This window comes from Astyanax mexicanus, chromosome 20 (genome assembly GCF_023375975.1).
Source record: "Astyanax mexicanus isolate ESR-SI-001 chromosome 20, AstMex3_surface, whole genome shotgun sequence".
NCBI classification, from domain to species: Eukaryota; Metazoa; Chordata; class Actinopteri; order Characiformes; family Acestrorhamphidae; genus Astyanax; species Astyanax mexicanus.
In genome coordinates this window covers 27,002,025-27,024,616 of record NC_064427.1, presented here as the reverse complement: position 1 = coordinate 27,024,616, position 22,592 = coordinate 27,002,025, and the positions used below count along the sequence as shown (strand labels likewise).

Sequence of the window (22,592 nt, the reverse complement as noted above, 5' to 3'; positions counted from 1 at the left end):
ATAATTTGGTATGAAAAATATTTCTCATGAATTTGAGGGGTGTTTATGCAATAAACTGAATTAACCTGTATCTGTAATAGACTTAAACTTAAGTGGGTTTTTTTTGTTGTGGGAGCAGGGTGCTGCCGCAAACCCGGACAGTGAGGAGCAACAGCAGAAGTTGCGTGAAGCAGCCGAGGGACTGCGCATGGCTACCAATGCTGCAGCACAGAATGCCATCAAAAAGAGACTGGTCAACAAGCTGGAGGTAAGAGAGGACCTACAGTACCAACAACCACACTGTATGTGATATACCAAGTGATAATTTTTTTAAGCTTCTATCTTTCTATTTGCAAACCACAAATAGGACCTAATTGTGCTTAAGAGATGAGCCGCTTTGGTCTAGTGGTTGTATTTGTCTTTCTCATGACCAATTCTTTTCACCACCATTTCATTTTTGTAGTTCTGCACATTCCTATTGCCTCTGAATACTGACTGTATGAAAATTAGATTTTATAAATGGTTTGCCATTAGATCTTAGTCTAAAAAAAAGTAAAAAAAAAAAAAAAAAAAAAAGGCTGTTTGATTCATCAGGCAACACAATATTAGGTTCTACTGTGAACAAAGAACTTGATAACGATCTTCAGAGTGCTGAGACAAGTGTTGCCTTAGGGTATATAGTTAGATCTGACTAGTCGGAGCGTGTTGAAAGCATGTTTTAATGGCAGAGAATGTTTCTTCTGTCTCGTTTAAACATGTTTATGTTGAGCAAAGGCTTAAAAATCAAGAGGTGTTCACACAGCTTTTAATAAACATCACTGTGCTGCTAACCAGTGTGCAGAGAATTGTGCCTAGATGTCGACCAGAATAACTAAATTCCCAGAAGGCGGATGTTTGAAGAGTGAAGCAACACTTGCAGTTCCCACATGAGGAAGTAGCATTTTGTTGCAACTATTTTTTTTAGAGGGCTGTGTTTTAATAGGCTTTATATGGCACAAAAATGTAGAGCAGAGTCCACACGTATTTGAGTAATTAGAACAGTGTTGTAAAAATGGCTTGTGGAGTATAGCAGTTGGCCTGCAGTGCCAGTTTTTTTCTTCATATTATATTTATATAAATTTCACTGATAAATCCATTATAAAAATAATTTCATAGCTCAAATAATATAATCAATACATTATTTTTGGTTATCTCACAGGTTTTTCACACGCATTAGGTTGTGTTTTGTCTCATCAGTGCATGTGCACTTTAATTTTGTGTGCTTTTTCAGCAGGCATTTAGTACATTCTGCTAAGTGATATATGAATAGCTGTTGTCCTGCTCTTGTGCCTCTTACTTAACATTGTCATTTTAGTGTTTCTCTTTGCATTGTTCTCAGTAAGCGAATGAAACAGTAGCAGTAGATAAACATATCTCTGGTGTGAGCTTTCCTGTAGTAATCTCTAATCATGCAAGCTCTCTGTTTCCTGCAGAATGCTGCAAAGCAGGCTGCAGCAGCCGCTACTCAGACCATTGCCGCCGCCCAGCATGCAGCATCATCCAATAAGAACCCAGCAGCCCAACAACAGCTTGTTCAGAGCTGCAAGGTAGGTTTTATGGTAACCCCTCACACTTCCTGACCATGTAAGGTCATATTGAGGACAAACAACCAGACACCATTTAACTATTACTCATTTCACTCACCACAAAGTTTAAAGGCAAAAAAAAAAACTGGTAAATGAACCTTGATACCAGCATCAGACTTTGTGTCTGTTTCTGTTAGATTTTATTATTTTGGTAGCATTTTATTTTTGAACCAGAATAGAAAATGTTATAAATTTCAGTGAAAGGCCATGGTACAAAGTATATTTATAATGTTACTGTTTTATAATTGTAACACTGGAAATAAATAACCTACTGCTACAACAAATTCTGCAAAGCACATAAAAAAAAGTTTATTTTTATTTTTATATTATAAAGAAATTTGTTATTAAGTGAAGTTTAATCAAGATTATGCTCGTTGGTTAATTATTGTATTATTATATTTGTGGCATTAAGGTTTAAGAGCATTAAAAGTATGTTTAAATTTGGTAAAGAATACTAAAAGGGCATTTTCAATTCAATACGCTTTATGAAAATACACATTAAATATACTTTCTCTTTATTTCCATAAAAGTGTTTTATGTGGTACATGAGGTGGAACGATTATTTTTTCTTTTTTTTTTTTTTTTTTTTATGTACTGTGTATCAGAACGAAAGGTCAATACTTGCCCCCTCCTACTAGAGGCTTGGTCTGCCTTACTCCATCTAATGTGTGGGATTGGAATGTGTTGAGTCAGTTGCACCAAAAACTGTGTTGAAATATGGTGTTCAAATTATCTTATATTATGATATTATGATATTTCACATTATCATGCTGCTATAGCAATCTTGCACTCTGGACTTCATGTTCCTGCTACCTGCCTACTCTCCCTATTTATTTTTTGTGTGTATTTATCTTTATCTATTTTGTTCTATTCTCCTTTTATTGTGTTCTTTATTTTGTTATCTATTTTATCTATATTACCTATTTTAAAAACAGCTCTTGGGTGTAAAGTGGATCGTGAGATCACAATTTCGTTCCACCTCATGTACCACATGGTGATGCGAATGACAATAAAATCTCTTTATCATATCAGGTTGTGGCAGACCAGATCCCTCAGCTGGTGCAGGGAGTAAGAGGCAGCCAGGCCCAGCCTGACAGTCCTAGTGCCCAACTTGCCCTCATCGGTTCCAGCCAAAATTTCCTGCAGGTATGTGCACACCTTAGTCCATTCAGCTGCAGTGTTTAAGGTGAAAGTCAGCTCAAGTGTTAATATAATGGCTCATGATTTCCCTCTGTGTTAGCCTGGAGCCAAGATGGTGACTGCTGCCAAAGCTACAGTACCTACTATCAGCGACCAGGCGTCTGCCATGCAGCTCAGCCAGTGTGCCAAGAACCTGGCCAGTGCTTTGGCTGAACTTCGCACCGCTGCTCAGAAGGTAATCTAGAGTTCTCTTTGAAATTGCCTAACATGGACTGGATAATCAGGGTTTTGTCTTATTTGGGGATGCAATGAAGTGATAGATTTTGGCCCAAACTTAACACAATCAAACGGAAAACAGTTTTTTTTTCACCATTGCTTAAATTAAATAGTCTAAATGTGTTTTATTTCGCTTTTCAAAGAAAAAAGGGATTACATTTTTTTGATCACTGAATATTTTTAACACTCCAGCATGTATTTTTAATACGCTATGATAGTGTTAGAAAAAAGTGAATTGTTTAAAATAAGTTATTTAATTTTTTTTTTATGTATCTCACTTATTAAACACCAACAAATGGAATTTTTTGCCACTTTTGGCAAATTAATATTTAATGCATTGCTAGTCCTATTTTCTTAAGAATTAATCTTAAGACTCAAAGGCCAAGAGAGCATTAAAGCCGCTCACACTTAATTTGATGTCATGACAAATTATATGAAATGCGATCTTTGTATTTATCCCTATACTCATAGTTTTATTCACTTTTTAAATAGATGACACTACTGGTCTCAACTTAACAAACCTTAAAAGAAATATCATGGCAGTCCTCTCATATTTTAATATTTTTGCATTAGTGTATAGTCTATAATTTATATCTTAATATACTCTATAATATATTAGGATTAGTTATTATTATGAATCCTATTATGAAATTATGGCGTCATACAATCGGTCTTTCTTTCTCTCATGCACATACATCTTTCTTCTCCAGGCCCAGGAGGCATGTGGTCCTCTGGAGCTCGATAATGCTCTGACCGTGGTCCGGGGTCTGGAGAGGGATATACAGGAGGCTAAAGCTGCAGCAGCTGAAGGGAAACTCAGGCCTCTTCCTGGGGAAACGGTAAGTACACATACTAATCTGATCTTGCTGTTTAATGGTGGTAAACCCATGCACACACCCAAAACACACACATTTAGCTTCACAAAGGTTTATTTATGTTTGTCTTAATGAAATACTACGCATGCCTAGGGAGAGAGAGATTAGAAAAAGAGATCAACACACAGGGAGGATGTGTGACAGTCTGTGACTGTTTTAGATATGTATATATACTGTACTCACAAAGAGAAACTGATCACTGTAACATCTTGAAGCAGCAGCACTGTTATGCAAATATGCACATACAGATATTCTCCCACACTTTGTAACAGACTCACTTCCTGTCACATGGGCAACCACATCACATATCAATGTTAGTGTATGCACACATGCAGCCGTTAGAGGATTTCCTCTCAGCTAGTTTCCCACAAATTTCTGAATCTTTTTGTTTCTTAATCCATCAGTAAAAAGTCTCCTGTATGGCTTTGAGGGGGAAGAATCAGTTAAACAGAATTTACAGCTGGTTTTATTCCACATATATATATATATATATATATATATATATATATATATATATATTTATTGTTTTTTTTTTTATTATTATTATTATTTATTTATTTATTTTTATTTTTATTTTTTTATGGTCTGTGTATCAGAACGAAAGGTCAAGACTTGCCCACTCCTACTGGAGGCTTGGTCTGCCTTACTTCATGTAGTGTGTGGGATGGGAATGTGTTGAGTCACTTGCACTTGCAGTGTTGAAATATGATGTTTTTACTGTATTCTGTATATATATATATATATATTCAAAAACCCTTTTTTCCTCATAAAACATGTTTTTGTTCAGCAATATCTAATATAGTAGCATTTTGCACCTGTTTTCTCTCTTTTGTGTCGTTCTTCTGTATGTAATGTTAATGTGATGTAGTATTGATATGATATTATTATACTTTCTTTTTTTTCCCCAGGTGCCTGTAAAATAACATCTCTAAAGGCACTTTAACAGACATTTGATTCTTTATTTCTGTTTGTGACCGTCATAATGGGCATGTTTTTTTTCGGTGTGGGTTGGTATAGCACAGTACATACATACATTGCTGCCCTCCATGTGGCACAGTGGGGTTCATTTGTCTGGCGAGTAAGGGGTACCATTCTATACCAATAAAAGTGGGCCTGTTTGAAGATAAGGCTGTACCAGATAAAAATGCACTTGAGCTGCATGTTAGCGTAGTGTAAACATATCCGTCCCTTCAAGACACATTTGACAACCAAAATCCTCCCAGTACAACCAAACCAGTAATAAGCACAGCATAATGAGTACATTTACATATTTTGTCCCATATAGTAATCAAATTTCAGTCTTTCTGACTAAAAAAATAATAAATGTAAATGCATGTGCTTAAAGTCTTTTCAGTACTTTTCCAGATATAAGTCACATGAAGTTACCAGGTGAAAACGGGTTCTTTCTGTCCTTTATTACACATCTGAATTTACAGTGTGAGATGTGATGGTACTCAGACAAACTACCTGCTTAAACAACTGTGCAAACATCAAATGTAGTGTGGGATTAAAATGCAACAGCATAGTGGGACCTTATAAAACTAGAGCTGCTCCGCATATCTAAGAAAATTAAAGCTGAAACAGCAACCTGTTTACGATGTACTTAACTAGACTAGACTGGTAAAAAATGACACACCTATTGAATATGCACTGAATCTGACTGTGTGAGTGTATGTTTGTGTTTTAGCTGGAGAAGTGCTCTCAGGACCTGGGCTCCAACACCAAAGCAGTGAGCTCTGCAGTTGCCCAGTTGCTGAGTGAAGCTGCACAGGGCAATGAGAACTATACAGGTAAAATTGCCACTAAGCATCCTGTTTGTAGTCTAGCATGGCCAACCACTAGTGGGCATTGGCAGATTTGTACTTTTAAAGCATTGTACAGCACATAGTGCTTTACCTCTTATTGAGAATGTTTTGGCAAATGTACCTGTCCCTCAAAAGTCCTGCAGCACCCCCTACCTGCAGTAATTAAGCAGTATGTTTATAGGTACAAATTGGAGATAATCACTATATATTTTATTATATATAATATTCATTTCTTTTACTCATCCACATTTCTAGAATTTTCTATTCATCATGTATAGCTAGAATCTTTAAATTAAGAAAATTATAATGAAATGGAGGTATGATGATTATATGTGACTGTGACGATGTGGTCTGTTGAAACATTCACAAGTTTATTAAAACAGTGTGAAGAGCTGAATAAACTAATACAAACATATAAAATGTGTTGTTTTTTTTCTTCCTCTTTAGGCCTGGCTGCGAGGGACGTGGCTCAGGCCCTTCGCTCTCTGGCTGCTGCCGCTCGCGGAGTGGGCGCCACAACAGAAGACCCGCAGGCCCGCAATGCCATGCTGGACTGCACCGGAGACGTCATGGACAAGTCAGCAAACCTGATTGAAGAGACCAAGAGAGCCGTCGCCAAACCAGGAGACCCAGACTGTCAGCAGCGCCTGGCTCAGGTTCGACACACAAGAACACGCTTCATGAAATTATAATTACAACCGAGCGGCTTTATATTTAGTAACTAAACCCTCCCTTTTAATTGCTGATGTTAGACCCTCTGTTGCTTCTCTTTCTGTTGGAGTGTTCAGTCATTTGAAAAGATAAATGCTGTCTGTACAAGTAATCTATGATTAGAGTTTCTATCTCAGATCCTATGGTACTGATATTTGTCTGTGTTTTTATTTATTTATTCAGGTGGCCAAGGCTTTGTCCCAGGCCCTGAATCGATCTGTGAACTGCCTCCCTGGACAAAGAGATGTGGATAATGCTATTAGGACTGTGGGAGAGGCCAGCAAGAAGCTCCTCTCTGATCAGGTGAGCACAATTGTATCTTAATCTATTGTTAAATTGTTTGAAGTTTAATAATCTGTTCCTAACATATTTATAACAATTATAATGACAGTTTTTTTTTTCTTAAATATTTAAAATAATAACTAAATCAAGTTTTTTTTTTTTACTTTGTAATACATTGGGGGTAATTCAGGTAAATGCAGTTAAGCATTTACAACTTAAAGGGACTGTAATTATAAAATTAAAATCATGTATATAATCAGGTTAAGTTAAAATAATGAACTTCATAAACAAAACAAAAAAGCTAGAATGTGATCAAAACTGTGCATCATTTGTGGTTTCTGTAGCTCATTGATTTAATTAGCTGCATATGAGTTTCAACCTGTATGTCTGATATCAATCTAATGAACCCACTCGAACCCTGTTTAAATATACTCAGAATTTTATTACATCCTTTGTCCTTGGCTTACATCTTTTTAATACAAGATCTGTCTTATGATTCAAGCCATGCAAACATACCATTTATTACCTTAAAAATACCATGAAGTTATTTAAAATTATATTTTTTATTTTTCACTCTACCCCCTCTAGTTTCCCGCCAGCGGGAAGAGTTTCCAGGAGGCCCAGGCAGGCCTGAACCAAGCAGCTGCCGGTCTCAACCAGTCGGCCAACGAGTTGGTGCAGGCATCTCGTGGCACAACACAGGACCTGGCCAAGGCCTCGGGCAAGTTCGGCAAAGACTTCAGCCACTTCTTGGAGGCTGGAGTGGACATGGCTGGTCAATCACAGGTAAATACTTCAGTTTAGAATTTAGATAGAATTTGTCAGTTTTCCTTAAGACTTTATTCATGAATAGACATAATTTTGCAATTGTGAGTGATACATTTATGGGTATGGTACCTGGGTTTGCAAAAGTTAACACTGCTGGGCCACTGAGTAAGGTTCCACTGTTTAAGGCACCTAAACCCACTGTGTGAATTAGAGCTAGTGCAAATATGTGTGTTTTCTGCATGCATACATTAAAGATGGAAATTAAATTTTAGCACAATGGTGAATGATTGACTTTGTTTTGTCTACTGTTGACAGTTTTATTTTTTTCTCTCTGTAGTCTAAAGAAGACCAGACCCAGGTGGTAACCAACCTGAAGACCATCTCCATGTCATCTAGCAAGCTGCTGCTGGCAGCCAAGGCTCTGTCCACTGATCCAAATTCCCCCAACCTGAAGAATCAGCTGGCTGCTGCAGCACGGTCAGAACAATCAGCTGTTTCTTTCTCTTCATCAGCAACAGACCACACATTCAAAACACTCAGTCAGGGCTTATAAACACGATATTGTTCCTGTAGCTTCAGACACTGTTTGAAAATATTAGCCAGTTCCACTAATTATACTGCAACATATTATTCTGTAAAGGGGCTAAAAATACTTCAGGTAATAAATTAGTAATTAGGTAATAAAGGTTATTTCATTTGCTTTGTTCTTGTGCATAACTGGTGACTTAATGCACCAGGTTGGATGTGTTGCTGGATGCAACATTCAGCAATATTAAGAATTGGATATTGCATTAAGTTACCATTCTTTAATTTTTTCAAAGGCTTATTGTCCTTAATTACTGTTTCAGAGTTGTGTTAATCTGTTGTTTGTGGCATTTGTGTTGTTAATGCTGTGTGAAAAGGGTTACACGAATACTTTTATACTTTTCTTGTGTACAACTGACTCTGGCATCCAGCATGCTCCCCCGCATGCACGCTCACTCACTCACATACATACAACCACATGTGTGCTTGTGCGCACACACACTCACACACTGCATTGTCCTCCTTTTATCAGAGTATATTACATAATACAGTCCTATGCTTTTAATTTTACACATTTGAGTGGAAATGGGCACAATTATGTAATGGCCAACTGGAGAGCATTGGCTACAGGAGCTGAGCCCTGCTCGTCTCTGGGGGTCTCTCTCTCTCTCTCTCTCTCTCTCTCTCTCTCTCTCTCTCTCTCTCTCTCTCTCTCTCTCTCTCTCTCTCTCTCTCTCTCTCTCTCTCTCTCTCTGTCTAAGATAGCTCTTTCTTAGCCAGGACTACCAAACTCATCCTGCCACTCAGAGCTTAGCTGCCTGAATCTCATGGAGGGAGAGAGAAGCTAGTGCGTGGTAACGCATGTGGGCGGACTGTATTTCTCAGCTCTCTCTCCCTCTTACTCCAGTGCCTCTCTCCCTTTCCGTTTCTCTCTTTCTCTCTCTCTATCCCTCTGTTTCTGCCTTCTCTCTCTCTATTCCATTTCTCTGCTTTCCTCTTTGCTGTTTCCTCTCTCCCTCTCCCACACACTCCCTCCCTTTCTCCTCTCTCTTTCCTCTCTCCTCATGATTATCTCACCTTTCTTTTTATTCTCGGTTTTCACAGTGCCGTGACTGACAGCATCAACCAGCTGATCACCATGTGTACCCAGCAGGCCCCGGGACAGAAGGAGTGTGACAACGCACTTAGGGAGCTTGAGGTACCGCTCTCATCTCACGTTCTTTCTCTTTTGTTCACTGTCTTGCACGCAATCTCTTTCTCTCTCTCTGATTCTTTCATACTCTCGCTCCATTTCTTTTTCTCTGTCTTGACAGTGTATTCGGGTGAGTTGGCAAAGTAGTGACGGGTCATTGAATGGTGACTACTCGCTCTGTGTACTTTTATCTGACAGAAACAATTGGATGTTGTCGTGCTGTCATGTAACGGAACTGTTATAGTCGCAGTGGTTCTAAAGATACTTGTTGCTCAGTGTAAATGTATGGTTAGATACAGCGCTGCCTTGCTAAATCAATCACATTAAAAAAAAAAGGTTTTAAAATTACATCTGCAATTAATCAGCAGTGATTTGCTGGAAATTTACATAACATGCTTTTAGTGCAGGGCAATATATGGATGTTGGCAGTTTTGCAGTTTATCACAGCATTTTATTTTTATAAAATTTTTTGTGTCATTTTGTCATAAATAGCACTTTTATATAGTTTATTCAGATAGAGTCTCTTAAATTAGAAAGAAGATTACAAAGAATTCTATCTTTGAAAGTTAACTGTTCCTTATTTTTCAAATTACCCGTATTTAACAACTAGTATACATCAAATAATATAGTCTTTAAAATTTTAAAAATTGATGGGCAATGGACTGAAATGTATACAGTACAGGTTTAAGTGCCGTTTACATTACTGCAGTGTGTTCAGACAGTCTAGGACTGTGGAGGCGAGTGGAGAGAGGGGGAGAGAGCAGTTGGTGGTTAACGACCTCTCCTCTAATATCATATGTTTGCTGACAGTAACGGTGGGTTTATGTGAAATTAGGCAGATGCTAAACCTGCCAGGGGGTCCTGACTGTGTGTGTGCTAGCCTACTGTCGCTAGCATTTAAATTGGTTGTGCTAAAATTTGTATTGTTTGCGATAAATCTAAATGATGTCACTCTATGAAGAAGTTTGCTAGGTTTTTTTGGTTGTTGTTTAATAACTCATTATTAGGATATGTATGAACAGTTTGGGCTAATTAGTCCATTTTGCTCAGCTGGTGCTCCACTGAGTGGGACCATATTTTGGTGTAGTGACACCCTGTGACAATAAGTATAAATCAGTTAGTTTGAAATTTTGTGTGTATGAATAATAAGACTTAATAGACTTAATAATATTCCTGCCTGTTAATTTAAGTGGAAATAAAAACGTGATTCTTTGATTAATTGTTCAAAATAAACAATCAGTCAATTAATTTAATCACTTTTATAATGCATCAAAAGTGACTAACTGAATCAAACGTTTTCTGCTTTTATTGGTTTATTTCTATATCCTGGATTTAACCACACTTGAATATTTCCTTTAATATTCCTTTTGTATACATTTTTTTCTAGTGCGCAGCATAATATGTTTTTGTGTGTTTCATTGTTTGGATTGTAGACTGTGCGGGGCATGCTGGAGAATCCCACTGAGGCAGTGAATGACCTGGGCTACTTCGACTGCATCGACAGCGTGATGGAGAACTCAAAGGTACACATTAAAAAACTCTCTAAAAGACTCATATCTTACCTACAGTCTTTCTTTTTGTGTATTTAGAAGTAGGTTTATGGACAATGTGAGTGATTTGTATCATGTTTGTGATCCTGTGCAGGTTTTGGGTGAAGCTATGGCTGGTATCTCCCACAACGCAAAGAACAGTAACCTGCCTGAGTTTGGGGACGCAGTCAGCTCAGCCTCCAAAGCCCTCTGTGGCCTTACTGAAGCCGCCGCCCAGGTAAACATGAGCAAATATCTCTGTATAGCTTGTGTGTGTGTGTGTGTGTATTTCTGTTTTGTTTGTGTCTTCTTCCCCCTGATGATTTCCACCCCATTTCATCAACCTAATTAGACCCGTGTGGAGAGAAGTGTGTCAGTCTGCTGGTGTATAAAACATCTGGAGTTAGGGGACCGGATAAAATGAGTGAATAAAATGAGCCTCCTCAGCCACCCATTTAATCTTTCTTTCGCTTTCTTTTTTTATGCTTACTGAATTTCTCTGAATATCTTACTTCTTTGTTGCTGGGTTGTTTTTCTGACTTTTCTTCTTTTTAGTTGTGTTCCTTCTGCAAAAAATTGACATCAATCTTTTCTTTTTTTCCCATTTTCTTTTGTTCCATCTTGCCTTTTCTCCATTACCTTTTGTGCCCACACATACACAATCTGTTCTTTTGTTTTTCTTACCTTTTAGAACACACAAATGCGCACACACACGCACATGTGAACACACACATACACGCTGAAGTTCACCATAATGGGTGTGTTGGAGGGAGGATGGTGAGTCATGTTTATGCACTCCCTCTCTCTGCTCTAAAAGCTTTCAGTCTGGTACTGTGGCTCAGCATCTCACACTCTCATTAGAACATGATTGCTAGTTGTACAGTACAGAGGAAAGTGATTTGTAGTGCTGTGTATATGTGTGTGTGTTTGTGTGTGTGTACATGTGTGTGTGGGGGGATTGTTGCCAGAGCAGATGGTGAGAGAATTTAAACTGGTTGATGTGGTTTAGACCATATCAGAACTGAGCACTGTACAATGTGCTTGCTGACAGCCTCCTTTCTTCTCAAAGAACTACAGAGAAAGTATTCTGATAAAAAGTTATATGTTATTAATACATATAGAGGATGTGGAAATGAATCAGTGCATTGTAGTGTGTATCAGACAAATTATTTATTAATTGGCATTAGGTTTAGAATGTTACATTTTATGACAATTGATTTTTTTCACATCAGTTCTTCAGTTCTTTATGTAAAGCCCACATCAATCAGTGTATCCCTTCAAACAATTGATTGGCTTGCATTGCCTCATTATCTTTTGTTGTGAAAATCCATTTTTTAACCATTTATTCTTCATGGGCAAAACTTGTGCAATACATTTTGCACTGATATTACAACATAATTAGCTGTTAGCTTGCTAATCCACCAGCTAGCAATGCTGGGCATGTTACACTTTTATGACAGACCAATCAACAAGCTCACCTTACTATTTATTTTTATTTTTTTTGCAAATAATTTACATATGTCACATCCCAAATGATATATTTTTGAAATATCTATGCAAATTAATAGGATTTTTATTCAATGAAACAGAAAAAAACAGTCCCTGGCAGTATTACTGCATCCCACTAGGGGGCCGAGACACAAGTTGAAACCACTGTGTTAAACTATTTAGATCTATTTAATTTTAAGTGTTTATTTTAACCTGCATGACTTTTATAGTCTATACAATACAGCCCTAAAAACTCACAGAATACATGGTAAATATAACATGTATGATCAAACCTGTAAATTCAAGCCTCTATATTGTGGTCTTTACTATGATGCCCTGGTCTAAACACTGCTGACACTGTCGCAGCTGACTTGATTAATATAAAAAAACTGCTCCTCTGATTTGCAGGGTGCCTATCTGGTTGGGGTTTCTGATCCAAACAGCCACGCTGGGCAGAAGGGCCTGGTGGATCCAGCTCAGTTTGCCAAAGCCAAACAGTCCATCCAGATGGCCTGCCAGAACCTGGTGGATCCAGCCTGCACACAGTCCCAGGTAAATGCTTAAGCATTAACGTTGATTAGATCTCAATTAGGTCAACAAAAAATTATTTAAAGAAGTTATTAGATTAGATTGCCAGTGGCAACAAAAGCATGCTATAATTTTGATATTTACAGATTTACAGTTAATTGAAATGGTATACATTAATATTTTACATTTGATGCAGTCAGTTTTAATTCATTTAAAAGTTAAGGCTGCACATAGTCCTTTTATTTATTTTTTTTTATTTATTATTTATTTGCATGTACATTATTTATCTATCTTTCTCTCTATTTTGGAAAGATCAACCATATTTCAAAGTTTGCTTTGATTTTGCTCATTTTCTGACATGTGAAATAAACAAAGTCAGAAATACACGGGCTTTCCAAAATGTATATGTTGCTGACTGTAATTAGTTTTAATGAACTAAGTACGTAATTACTAAGTAATTACTTTAGATTTATATGTTCTACTATGTAATTATGTGCTTCCATATCATACCAATGATGATGGTGAGTTTTTTTTTTTTTTAGAACTTTTAAAACTGTTCTGATCTGAGCTTTGTTTATTAATAAAAACTTTTTTTAGTAATTAGATCAGACCTCTGACATGTTTCAACACCTCTGTACTTCCCAAGGTCCTCTCTGCTGCCACAATTGTTGCCAAACACACCTCCGCCCTCTGCAACGCCTGCCGCCTTGCCTCCTCCAAAACATCCAACCCTGTTGCTAAGAGACAGTTTGTCCAGAGTGCCAAAGAGGTGGCGAACAGCACAGCCAACCTTGTCAAGTCCATCAAAGTGAGTGTTCCCTCTAAATTTTCTGCTTGCTGCAGTCACAGACGGTTCATACAGGAGCCAAAAAAAGCTTGTAGTTTATCTCTTAAGTTTAAGAAACGATGAAAGATCAAATACATCTCTAGCTTTGAGAGTTTGTGCTGATTTTGAGTTTAAGTTTAAAAAGGGGACAATCTTTCCATTTTTTTTAATACATTTTAAAACACTTTAAATTTATTTAGGATGTTAACAGTATTACATGACGGTCTAATATGTTAGTGTATAAGAGTTTCAGTGTAGACTCTCTGAAACATGAGAGGACAGTGCATGCAATATATTAACATACAGTATTCACATATATGCAGTAAACAGGGATTAAGGGATTATATAACTGTCAGGCTGTGAAAGTGTATACTGTGCTTGTATTTGCTCAGGCCCTGGATGGAGCCTTTAACCAGGAGAACAGGCAGAAATGTAAGGCCGCGACAGGACCGCTAATTGAGGCTGTGGACAACCTCACAGCTTTCGCCTCCAACCCAGAGTTTGCCAGCGTGCCTGCACAGATCAGCCCAGAGGTAATATACGCACCAAACATCACCTGCAGTGCCAGTATGAAAGTGTGAATAAAGCTTTGGCATTATTCCCAAGGTAGTACAGTCACAGATACTGCAGAATCTGTCTCTCTGTATCCTTAATATAAAACTGGAAACGTGCCTATTTGTTTAATTGGTTTGATATAGTATAGTAATTATAGGAAGGATTTTGCCATTGTGTTTAACATTTTTTTGGAAATAGCCCAATAAATGTGATAATTTGTGAAAATTTAACAGCCGGGTTGTTTTTAATGAGTAATTTGTCATATTTATTAATGTGTTAATAATTATCTTTGGTTACTTATATACGAGGGGATATCAGATTCCTGCACAGTTTGTTGATTTCCTTCTCGATCTGATCCGCTAAATCTGATTTTAAGCAGGAAAGGCAAATAAATATTGTGCAGGAATCTGGCCCTTCAGAACCAGAATTGCCCACCCCTGATATAAGTTTAATGTAAAATGCATTATAATCTTCTATTAGCTTGCTAAATTACATTCCTTTTTGTTTGCATGTGTAGGGCCTGGCTGCCATGGAGCCCATAGTTGCAGCAGCTAAAACTATGCTGGAGAGTTCGACAGGCATGATTCAGACGGCTCGCTCGCTGGCCGTCAACCCCAAAGACCCACCCAAGTGGTCAGTGCTTGCCGGCCACTCCAGGACTGTTTCAGACTCCATCAAGAAATTGATCACCAACATGAGGTGCTTATAGAAGTCCTGCCTTGGTTTGAGAATATTCTAAATATTGTGACACAAGATCTAAGTGGACAATATGAGGTCATGTGGTGATGCATTTACTAATCTGATATACTGATATACCACCTTTGACTAGGGCTGCACAATATTGGAAACATTTGAAATTGCAATGTTTTTGCGATATTAAACAATGCAGGACTTTTCACCAGAGATGAAGCATGGAGAGGTCTGTGTGAGGCCTGTGTGAGCTTTCTCTGCCCCTCCCCTTTCAGAAAACAGTTAAAAAAAAAAGAAAAATGCATCCATGTCACCAGCCCAACCTCCACCCCCACTTTAGAGTCAGCCAAGCACTCAAAACTTGAGAAAAAAAGCAACACAACAATAATTTGCTCTTTATTCAGGCATTTAAATGGACTTTTAAAAGGTAGAGTCTTTTTCTGGGATTTAAGGTGTGATTTCGGCTGTAACTGGAAATATCTGCACAAAACTGTGACGAACTGATGTGCATAGCTTTCGACAGGCTGTCAGCTGCTGCGTTTTTAAGCACATGCCCAGCCATGTGGAGGCCGTGTGGTTACCTCGTGTTTACACCCACTCTCCCTCCCCCTCACGCATCTTAGGCAGCAGCAGCCTGTCACTCACACAGAGACAGAGACAGCGCTGTTCACTCAGAAAATTACAACACTGTGCATCTACATCTTGTGTCAATAATCAAAACATTGCAATGTGATGTTTGATTTAATTGCCTTAAGTGACATCACACATCCTGACTATTGAGGATGCGCACATCGCGATGATGATGCTTAAACGACATATCATGCAGCCCTACCTTTGACAGTGTTTTTTTGTTTGATTTTGGGTTTGTTAAAACTATAAACATGCAGCTTCCTGAACTTTTAGTAACAATCAAATATCAATGACAAAAGCTTCATTAATAAATAATAACTCCAGTGGAGTGCCGCTGCAGTTTTATACTAATGTTTTTTTTTATTTCTTTGTTGAATGGCAACAGAGATAAAGCCCCAGGCCAGAGGGAATGTGACGAAGCCATTGAGGTTCTTAATAACTGCATCCGTGAGGTGGACCAGGCCTCTCTTGCTGCCATCAGCCAGCAGCTCACACCTAGAGATGACATTTCGCACGAGGTATGTGTTTACAATGCAGCACACACATGCACTTATACACACATACACTGTCAGAGAATAAAGAAAAAGGATAGTCTACCAGTTGCTGAACTCTAACAAGGCTCAGACAAAATTATGTTATCCCTAGAAGATGGCTTTCATCTTTTCATGGCCTTTATCTTAATCCTTTATTAATATCTCTTGTTGTTGTAATTATTGCTATTGTTGTTGCTGTTAGCAGTTAGCAACAGTTTATGCTTTGTTTCTTGCTATTTGATTGTCTGAATGTGCTTTTTTCTGCTGTGTCTCAGGCTCTGCATGAGCAGATGGCAGCCTCAGTACAGGAGATCAGCCACTTAATCGATCCAGTGGCCATTGCAGCCCGCTCTGATGCCTCCCAGCTGGGACACAAGGTACAATTCCTGAGGCCTGCATTTTTATGCTGTACACCTCATACTGATTGTAAACCTTCGCTGATGCCAATATTGTAATTGCAGCTATAAAAAACATTTAATTAATTTTGATTTTTATGTCACACAGTTTATTGCAGCTTCTAATATTTGTAGTGTGAAATTATAATATTTCTCAGTATGTAAATATATATTGTGTTTACTGTGGTTTCTGGACTTGTTTGATCTTTCAGGTGTCTCAGATGGCCAGCTACTTCGAGCCCCTCATAATGGCGGCCATTGGAACAGCCTCAAAGATCTTAAACAGCCAGCAGCAGATGAGTGTGCTGGACCAGACCAAGACTCTAGCGGAATCAGCCTTACAAATTCTTTACACAGCCAAAGAAGCAGGAGGAAACCCGAAGGTGATAATATGGCAAAGACTTTTGAAAAACTTGAGCCCACCATTTCTTAATTTTATGAATAATTGAATTGTTATGGTCTGAATTCTAGTCTATTTTAAGTGAATAATTAAACTATTTATTAGCACTTTTTGTTTCAGTTGAATCATTAGTGATTCTGAGTTTTTCTTATCATCTAACCCGATTTTCCATTAAAATGCTCCATTCTTGCAGGCGGCCCACACCCAGGAGGCTCTGGAGGAAGCTGTACAGATGATGAAGGAGGCAGTGGACGACCTGGGCGGTACACTGACCGAAGCAGCCGGCGCAGCAGGAGCTGTGGGTGGCATGGTTGATACCATCACTCAGGCCATCAACAGGATGGAGGACCAGGCAGTGGAGCCTGAGGGAAGCTTTGTGGATTACCAGACTACTATGGTGAAGACGGCAAAGGCCATCGCTGTCACCGTGCAGGAAATGGTGAGTATAGATGCAGAAATGCTCTAAAACTAGCATAACGAATGATAACAACTTACTTTGGTAGATGTCAACCAGCAGTGTTATTGTTCATGTACTATTAGTTTTGTTGTTATTTGGTGTACTGTAGTATAAGGAATTATGTAATAAAGCTAAAAATTATATGTAAATATAATATAGGGACCCTATAAAAAATGACCCAATAGTTTAAAATTGCATTTAAAAAAATAGTAGGTAAGGATAATATAAAGGGTTCCTTAAATTCAGGAATTGTTTTCACCAATATAAATCTAATATAATGTAATATAAAATGTTGGATTTATTTTGTTTAACTCCACAAAGCCAAACCAGGGTTTTTTGATGTTGCTTTGTGCTGTCACCAGGTTACAAAATCAAACACCAACCCAGATGAACTGGGAGGACTGGCCAATCAGCTGACCAACGAGTTCGGAGACCTGGCATCAGAGGCTAAATGCGCCGTCATTACTGCCGAAAACGATGAGGTAACCTTGCAGCAGTGTCTGACTCTGACTAGCTACTTTTGTTTTCTGTAGATACTGTGACAGCATACACTGACTTGCCAAATGTCATGGGACAGGCCATGTCCCAATTTAGAAGGTCAATTACCCAACTATTACTAGTGATTGGACTTCCTCTATCACTAGTGATACCAAAGCACCAGGAGGGTAAAGACTAGCACATGCCTCCTCCGACACATGTGAAGTCAGCCACCGCCTCTTTTCAAACTGCTGATGATTTAGCATTACCAAAAGCCAGCACACTTAGACTAACATTACTTTTGGAGTGATGTGGGGAGAGAGCTCCATTTACCACTCCAACTGTGCTCTCTCAGACTCTGGCTGCTGATGGCAAGCAGCATGACCCGTGTGATCCTCAGATCATAGTGGCAGCGCCTTAGTCCGCTTGAGTGCTTGGCGCCCCCACATGGATATTTCTAACGAGATACCACCAGTCACAACCATTAGCACTTCCTGTACTGTACACTGTGGTGTCTGTTACACATTTTTGGTACACATCTGACACTGGATCGAGAAATATTTATTGCCTGCACAATAAAATTGAATGTCACATACATCTGGCACCCACTATCAGTCCTCACTCAAACTTTGATCATACAGCTCTCCCATAAATTTTGGAATGTCAGTATAGTTTGCTTGTCTAAAAGCATCTGTAGCAGCTATATGCACATGCTTGTGTATGTATTTTTCTAATTAAATAAGTGTCTTATTAAATAAGTCTTTCCTTCTTCTTCTCTTACAGATCGGATCTCACATTAAGAAACAGGTGACTGAGCTGGGCTACAGCTGCACTGGATTGGTCACAAAGGCAGGAGCACTGCAGTGCAGTCCCAACGATTCCATCACCAAGAAAGAACTTATTGACAGTGCCCGCAAGGTTTCAGAGAAAGTGAGTCGACATGTTTTCTTGAATTGCTTTTTATTCGTATTAATTGTATCATTGTTGGGGCTGCATATTTGAAGTTGTAACATTGATGGCCTTTTTTTGATCAATCTCTTCTTTTTTTCAGGTGTCTCATGTGTTGGCAGCCCTGCAGGCCGGTAACCGTGGCACTCAGGCATGTATCACAGCTGCCAGTGCTGTGGCTGGAATCATCGCTGATCTCGACACCACCATCATGTTCGCTACAGCGGGCACACTTAACCGAGAGAATGCTGAAACCTTTGCTGACCACAGGTTCTTAAATGCTTTTTTTCTACTGCATTATTTGTTGCATTATTAGTGCATTATCTGGGGTCAAATCCATTTTTTTTTGTTTCTTTTCCAATGTTCATATCTTTTTGATAATACATCATGGTTACAAATACAGTTCAAACATTTCCTGAGCCTGTGGAGCCTGTGCCTCACTGTAGTTTAACTGGAAGTTTGCATTTAAAGTAATTCCAGTTGTATCCCTTGTCTTTTCATAATTTTCACCCAAAACATAGACAGACAAACAAATCCACCAATTACAGAAGAGAGGCATAGATAATGGATACTTCAATCCCAGAGCTTTAATGTATTAACAAGTAATAGGTTAAGTGAATCTATTAATAATCACTGATGCCCCGCTTTTTAAGTTTAATCTTTGTGGTATTGTTTTCCTTGTTTCCCACCAGGGAACACATTCTGAAGACGGCCAAAGTGCTTGTGGAGGACACCAAACTTCTGGTGTCTGGAGCAGGAGCCAGCCAGGAGAAACTGGCACAGGCAGCCCAATCCTCTGTCAACACCATCACCAAACTTGCCGACGTTGTCAAGCTTGGCGCCGCCAGCTTGGGCTCTGAGGACCCTGAGACACAGGTATGGCTGTCCTAATTTGTGTTTGTCTGGAACAGGAATTCTATACGCTGTTCTTCTATTTGTACCTCTGTGTTTTTAGTTTGTTTAACATTATTTGCTATGCAGTCTGTAAAATATGCCATTAATACATTCATGTTAATGGATTCTTTGTTTTGACGTTGTGAGTCCTCAGCGGCACGTCTGTGCAATTCCTTTTGATATCTGCACTCTCTGTCAGGCTTTTGTCTTTGTTCTTGATTATGTCCCCGAAATACATTTGACCATTGCTATAGTATGTGTGAAAAGTTTTCTTTAGGATGTTATAATAATCTTCTGGCATGCTGTGTTGTTGCACTGAGTTGCACTCTTTCTTTCTCTTTTCTTCTTTTTTGCTCTTCTCTGCTCTTCGCACACACAAGGCTCTTTATTCTCCCTGTGGCTTTCCTCTTGGTCGGGATGTGGGTACTGTTTGTGTCTGGATATGAATTTAAAAAAGTGTGTTTTTGTCTGTCCGTCTGTGTTCATCACTAGTGAGACATGGACATACAGTTGTGAGGGGAAGACTGATGTTTTAATGATACATTTTACTGTATCTTTTTTTTTTTTTTTTTTACAAAAATTTAAACAGTCATGATCACCGATTTCCATGTTAACCTTTTTTTTTTATCCTAAAGTCAGTGAGCGTGTTTTCAATCAGTGCTTTCTACATCAACTTTGAGTCATGATATGAACATACATTAGCAAGAAGTTCCTAGTCACAAAGGCTCTCCATTGCACATGTATTTACTTTCCCATCTTTTAACACACTTGATTAACCAGTCAATTCAATACGTTTTTTTAAGAGTTGCAGTGTAAGGTAAAAAAATTAAACCACTAAAATGTGCAATACAGGGTATCTCCAGATCCAGGACAGGGAAACACTACCTTAAGTGAACCCATCTGATGTCTAGCCGATGATCAGTCTTACACAGCAGTAAAGGGGAAATTCTTCATGCATATTTTCAGTTCATGCATATTTTTAGGGTGTCTTGCTGGAAAGGTCTGCTTAAGATCACAGCCCAGTATTTGAAAAGGATTGAGCCGGCTGTTCTCAAAACAGATTTTCTGTTTGACCCTGTCTGCTTATGCACATGTAGAAACACTCTCATAACATTTCCAGTCCTACAGGGTTCAAGAACGTGTTGTAAACATGATTTAAGCTTGTTTTGTTGTTTAACAGCAGGTTAAACGCTTAATACGCCTAATAAAACTGTTAATCCTTTTAGTAGGTCAGAATTCTAGAGGTTGACAGACTTTTTCTTTCAGTGATCATGATTGTTTAATTCATCTATATAAATATCTGGATGAATCAGATTTAGAATTAGAATATTACATTACACATTACAATCCTCATTAATAAATTGCCATTTCACATTCCCAAATTTATGTCTGTCTGTAATGTAAACAAATCTGTGAACTACTAATTAATAAAATCAGATAAAACCTTGTAAGCACTTTGTTACACTTGGCTTTAGGGGTGGGCAATATTATATCGTATACAATATCATGATATTAAAAATCCATATCGTGATAATAGGGCTGTTCTGTCTTAAAAGTAGTCTATTATTTACTGTGAAGCTTTAGGTTTATTTATTGTATAATTGTTTTAGTTTGCAGTTTATATGCATGCACTAAATATTCTGCAATATTATTTGCTGCATTATATTATTTTATGCTATATTCTTTATTTTGCCACATTATGATTATTCTGTTATACTATTATACTATATTCCTGAAATGAATTATGAATTAAAAATGCCCTGAAATATCGTGATATTATTTTAGAGCCATATTGCCCACCCCTACTTGGCTTAATAATGCACACAAGTTTATCAAATTTTATTATTGCTTTTAAAATCTGTCTTGTGTCTACTTTATTTAAAACCACAAGAAAAGTAGATTTTATTATATTAAGACGAAAAAAAATACATTTTGAGTCACTTCTAGTAATGTGAATGTGTAGCCTTATTCCAACAACTGTATGTCTGTATGTCCCTTGTGTTCATGTTCATGTTCATGCAAAAATGGCATTGGGATGAAGAGAGACACGCTGTGGCCAGACTGGTCTTTTTATGCCCTTCTGTAGCAGCACACTCAGTACACACTGTGACACTCTTTATAACTAATTCTGCTTCCTCTTGTTCCCATAGCAACGATCAATAATTCATGGAAAAATAACAGAAAATACGGAAATTGTTGTTTACTATTGTGAAGAGAAAAATCAGTCCCACAGGCAAAGAATATCCAGTAACATTTATAGCGGTCTTGATTTCCTTTTCATGTTTCCTGTGAATAATGCAGTTCTCAAAGCTTCTAAAACAAATTGTTAAGCTGTTCTCAGTCTTTGTTCATTCTGATCCATACTTTTCTTCATTAAAGCTCTGCTTGGTAAAAAGCGCTTAGACTAGATGGTTCTCAGAGCTATTGCACTGCACTGTTTCCTTTGAACAGTAAATTAGGTGAAAAAAGCTTGTTCTTCTCAACATGAGCTTTGCATTCATTTTAGTGCTTTGCTTCCCTAATCATTAACAGCAGCACATGAGGTTCACAGTTCCACACAAACTGGCCTCGGTTTACAGCTTGACGGTCAGTTAATATGTAAAAAAGGTAATTGTTATTAATAAAGATAAAATACCTTTTTTTTCATCTATATTCGAAACTTAAATTACATTTATTTTAATTAAAAACATTTAAATTTCCTCAGCTACAATACAGTTAGGCTAACAACTACAAAAATGTATTTATTATTTATTGATTTATTTATTTAAGTAGCATGTAAAATATTTTAAACAAAAAGGAACAGAAGGAATATATATATTGTTGCTACTGTTTTTTTCAAGCAGCTTAGCTCTTAACATGCTTAACCACTAATATCAATGCCAATCTATTCCATCACACACCATTAATTCCTTCATTTGTTGACATATTTGTTGTGTTCTGTGTAAGTGTTCTTTCATCTTTTCTGTTTAATGTGTCGTAACTGATTTTTGTGCAATAGTTCTGTTCTTTTTGTGTTTTGGCGTCTGAGAGGGTGTGTGTGGACACTAGGTGACAGTATTGATCT

The 22,592-nt window shown here is 37.9% G+C and overlaps 1 protein-coding gene across 4 annotated transcripts in view; it reads left to right on the top strand.

Moving 5' to 3' along the window:
- The window catches only part of tln1 (talin 1), an 86,946-nt gene that overhangs the window by 46,602 nt on the left and 17,752 nt on the right, over positions 1-22,592 (top strand). For all 4 annotated transcript variants that reach the window (XM_007255290.4, XM_022681254.2, XM_049469011.1 and 1 more), the window contains 25 exons: positions 119-247; positions 1,452-1,565; positions 2,637-2,750; positions 2,845-2,979; positions 3,731-3,859; positions 5,583-5,685; positions 6,148-6,356; positions 6,595-6,714; positions 7,282-7,479; positions 7,799-7,938; positions 9,091-9,184; positions 10,612-10,701; positions 10,823-10,945; positions 12,604-12,747; positions 13,370-13,531; positions 13,942-14,082; positions 14,622-14,803; positions 15,810-15,942; positions 16,233-16,334; positions 16,565-16,735; positions 16,946-17,191; positions 17,572-17,691; positions 18,470-18,616; positions 18,738-18,904; positions 19,327-19,510. In XM_007255290.4, coding sequence (XP_007255352.3) covers positions 119-247; positions 1,452-1,565; positions 2,637-2,750; positions 2,845-2,979; positions 3,731-3,859; positions 5,583-5,685; positions 6,148-6,356; positions 6,595-6,714; positions 7,282-7,479; positions 7,799-7,938; positions 9,091-9,184; positions 10,612-10,701; positions 10,823-10,945; positions 12,604-12,747; positions 13,370-13,531; positions 13,942-14,082; positions 14,622-14,803; positions 15,810-15,942; positions 16,233-16,334; positions 16,565-16,735; positions 16,946-17,191; positions 17,572-17,691; positions 18,470-18,616; positions 18,738-18,904; positions 19,327-19,510 — 3,597 coding nt within the window. The remainder of the gene's footprint in view (positions 1-118; positions 248-1,451; positions 1,566-2,636; positions 2,751-2,844; positions 2,980-3,730; positions 3,860-5,582; positions 5,686-6,147; positions 6,357-6,594; positions 6,715-7,281; positions 7,480-7,798; positions 7,939-9,090; positions 9,185-10,611; positions 10,702-10,822; positions 10,946-12,603; positions 12,748-13,369; positions 13,532-13,941; positions 14,083-14,621; positions 14,804-15,809; positions 15,943-16,232; positions 16,335-16,564; positions 16,736-16,945; positions 17,192-17,571; positions 17,692-18,469; positions 18,617-18,737; positions 18,905-19,326; positions 19,511-22,592) is intronic.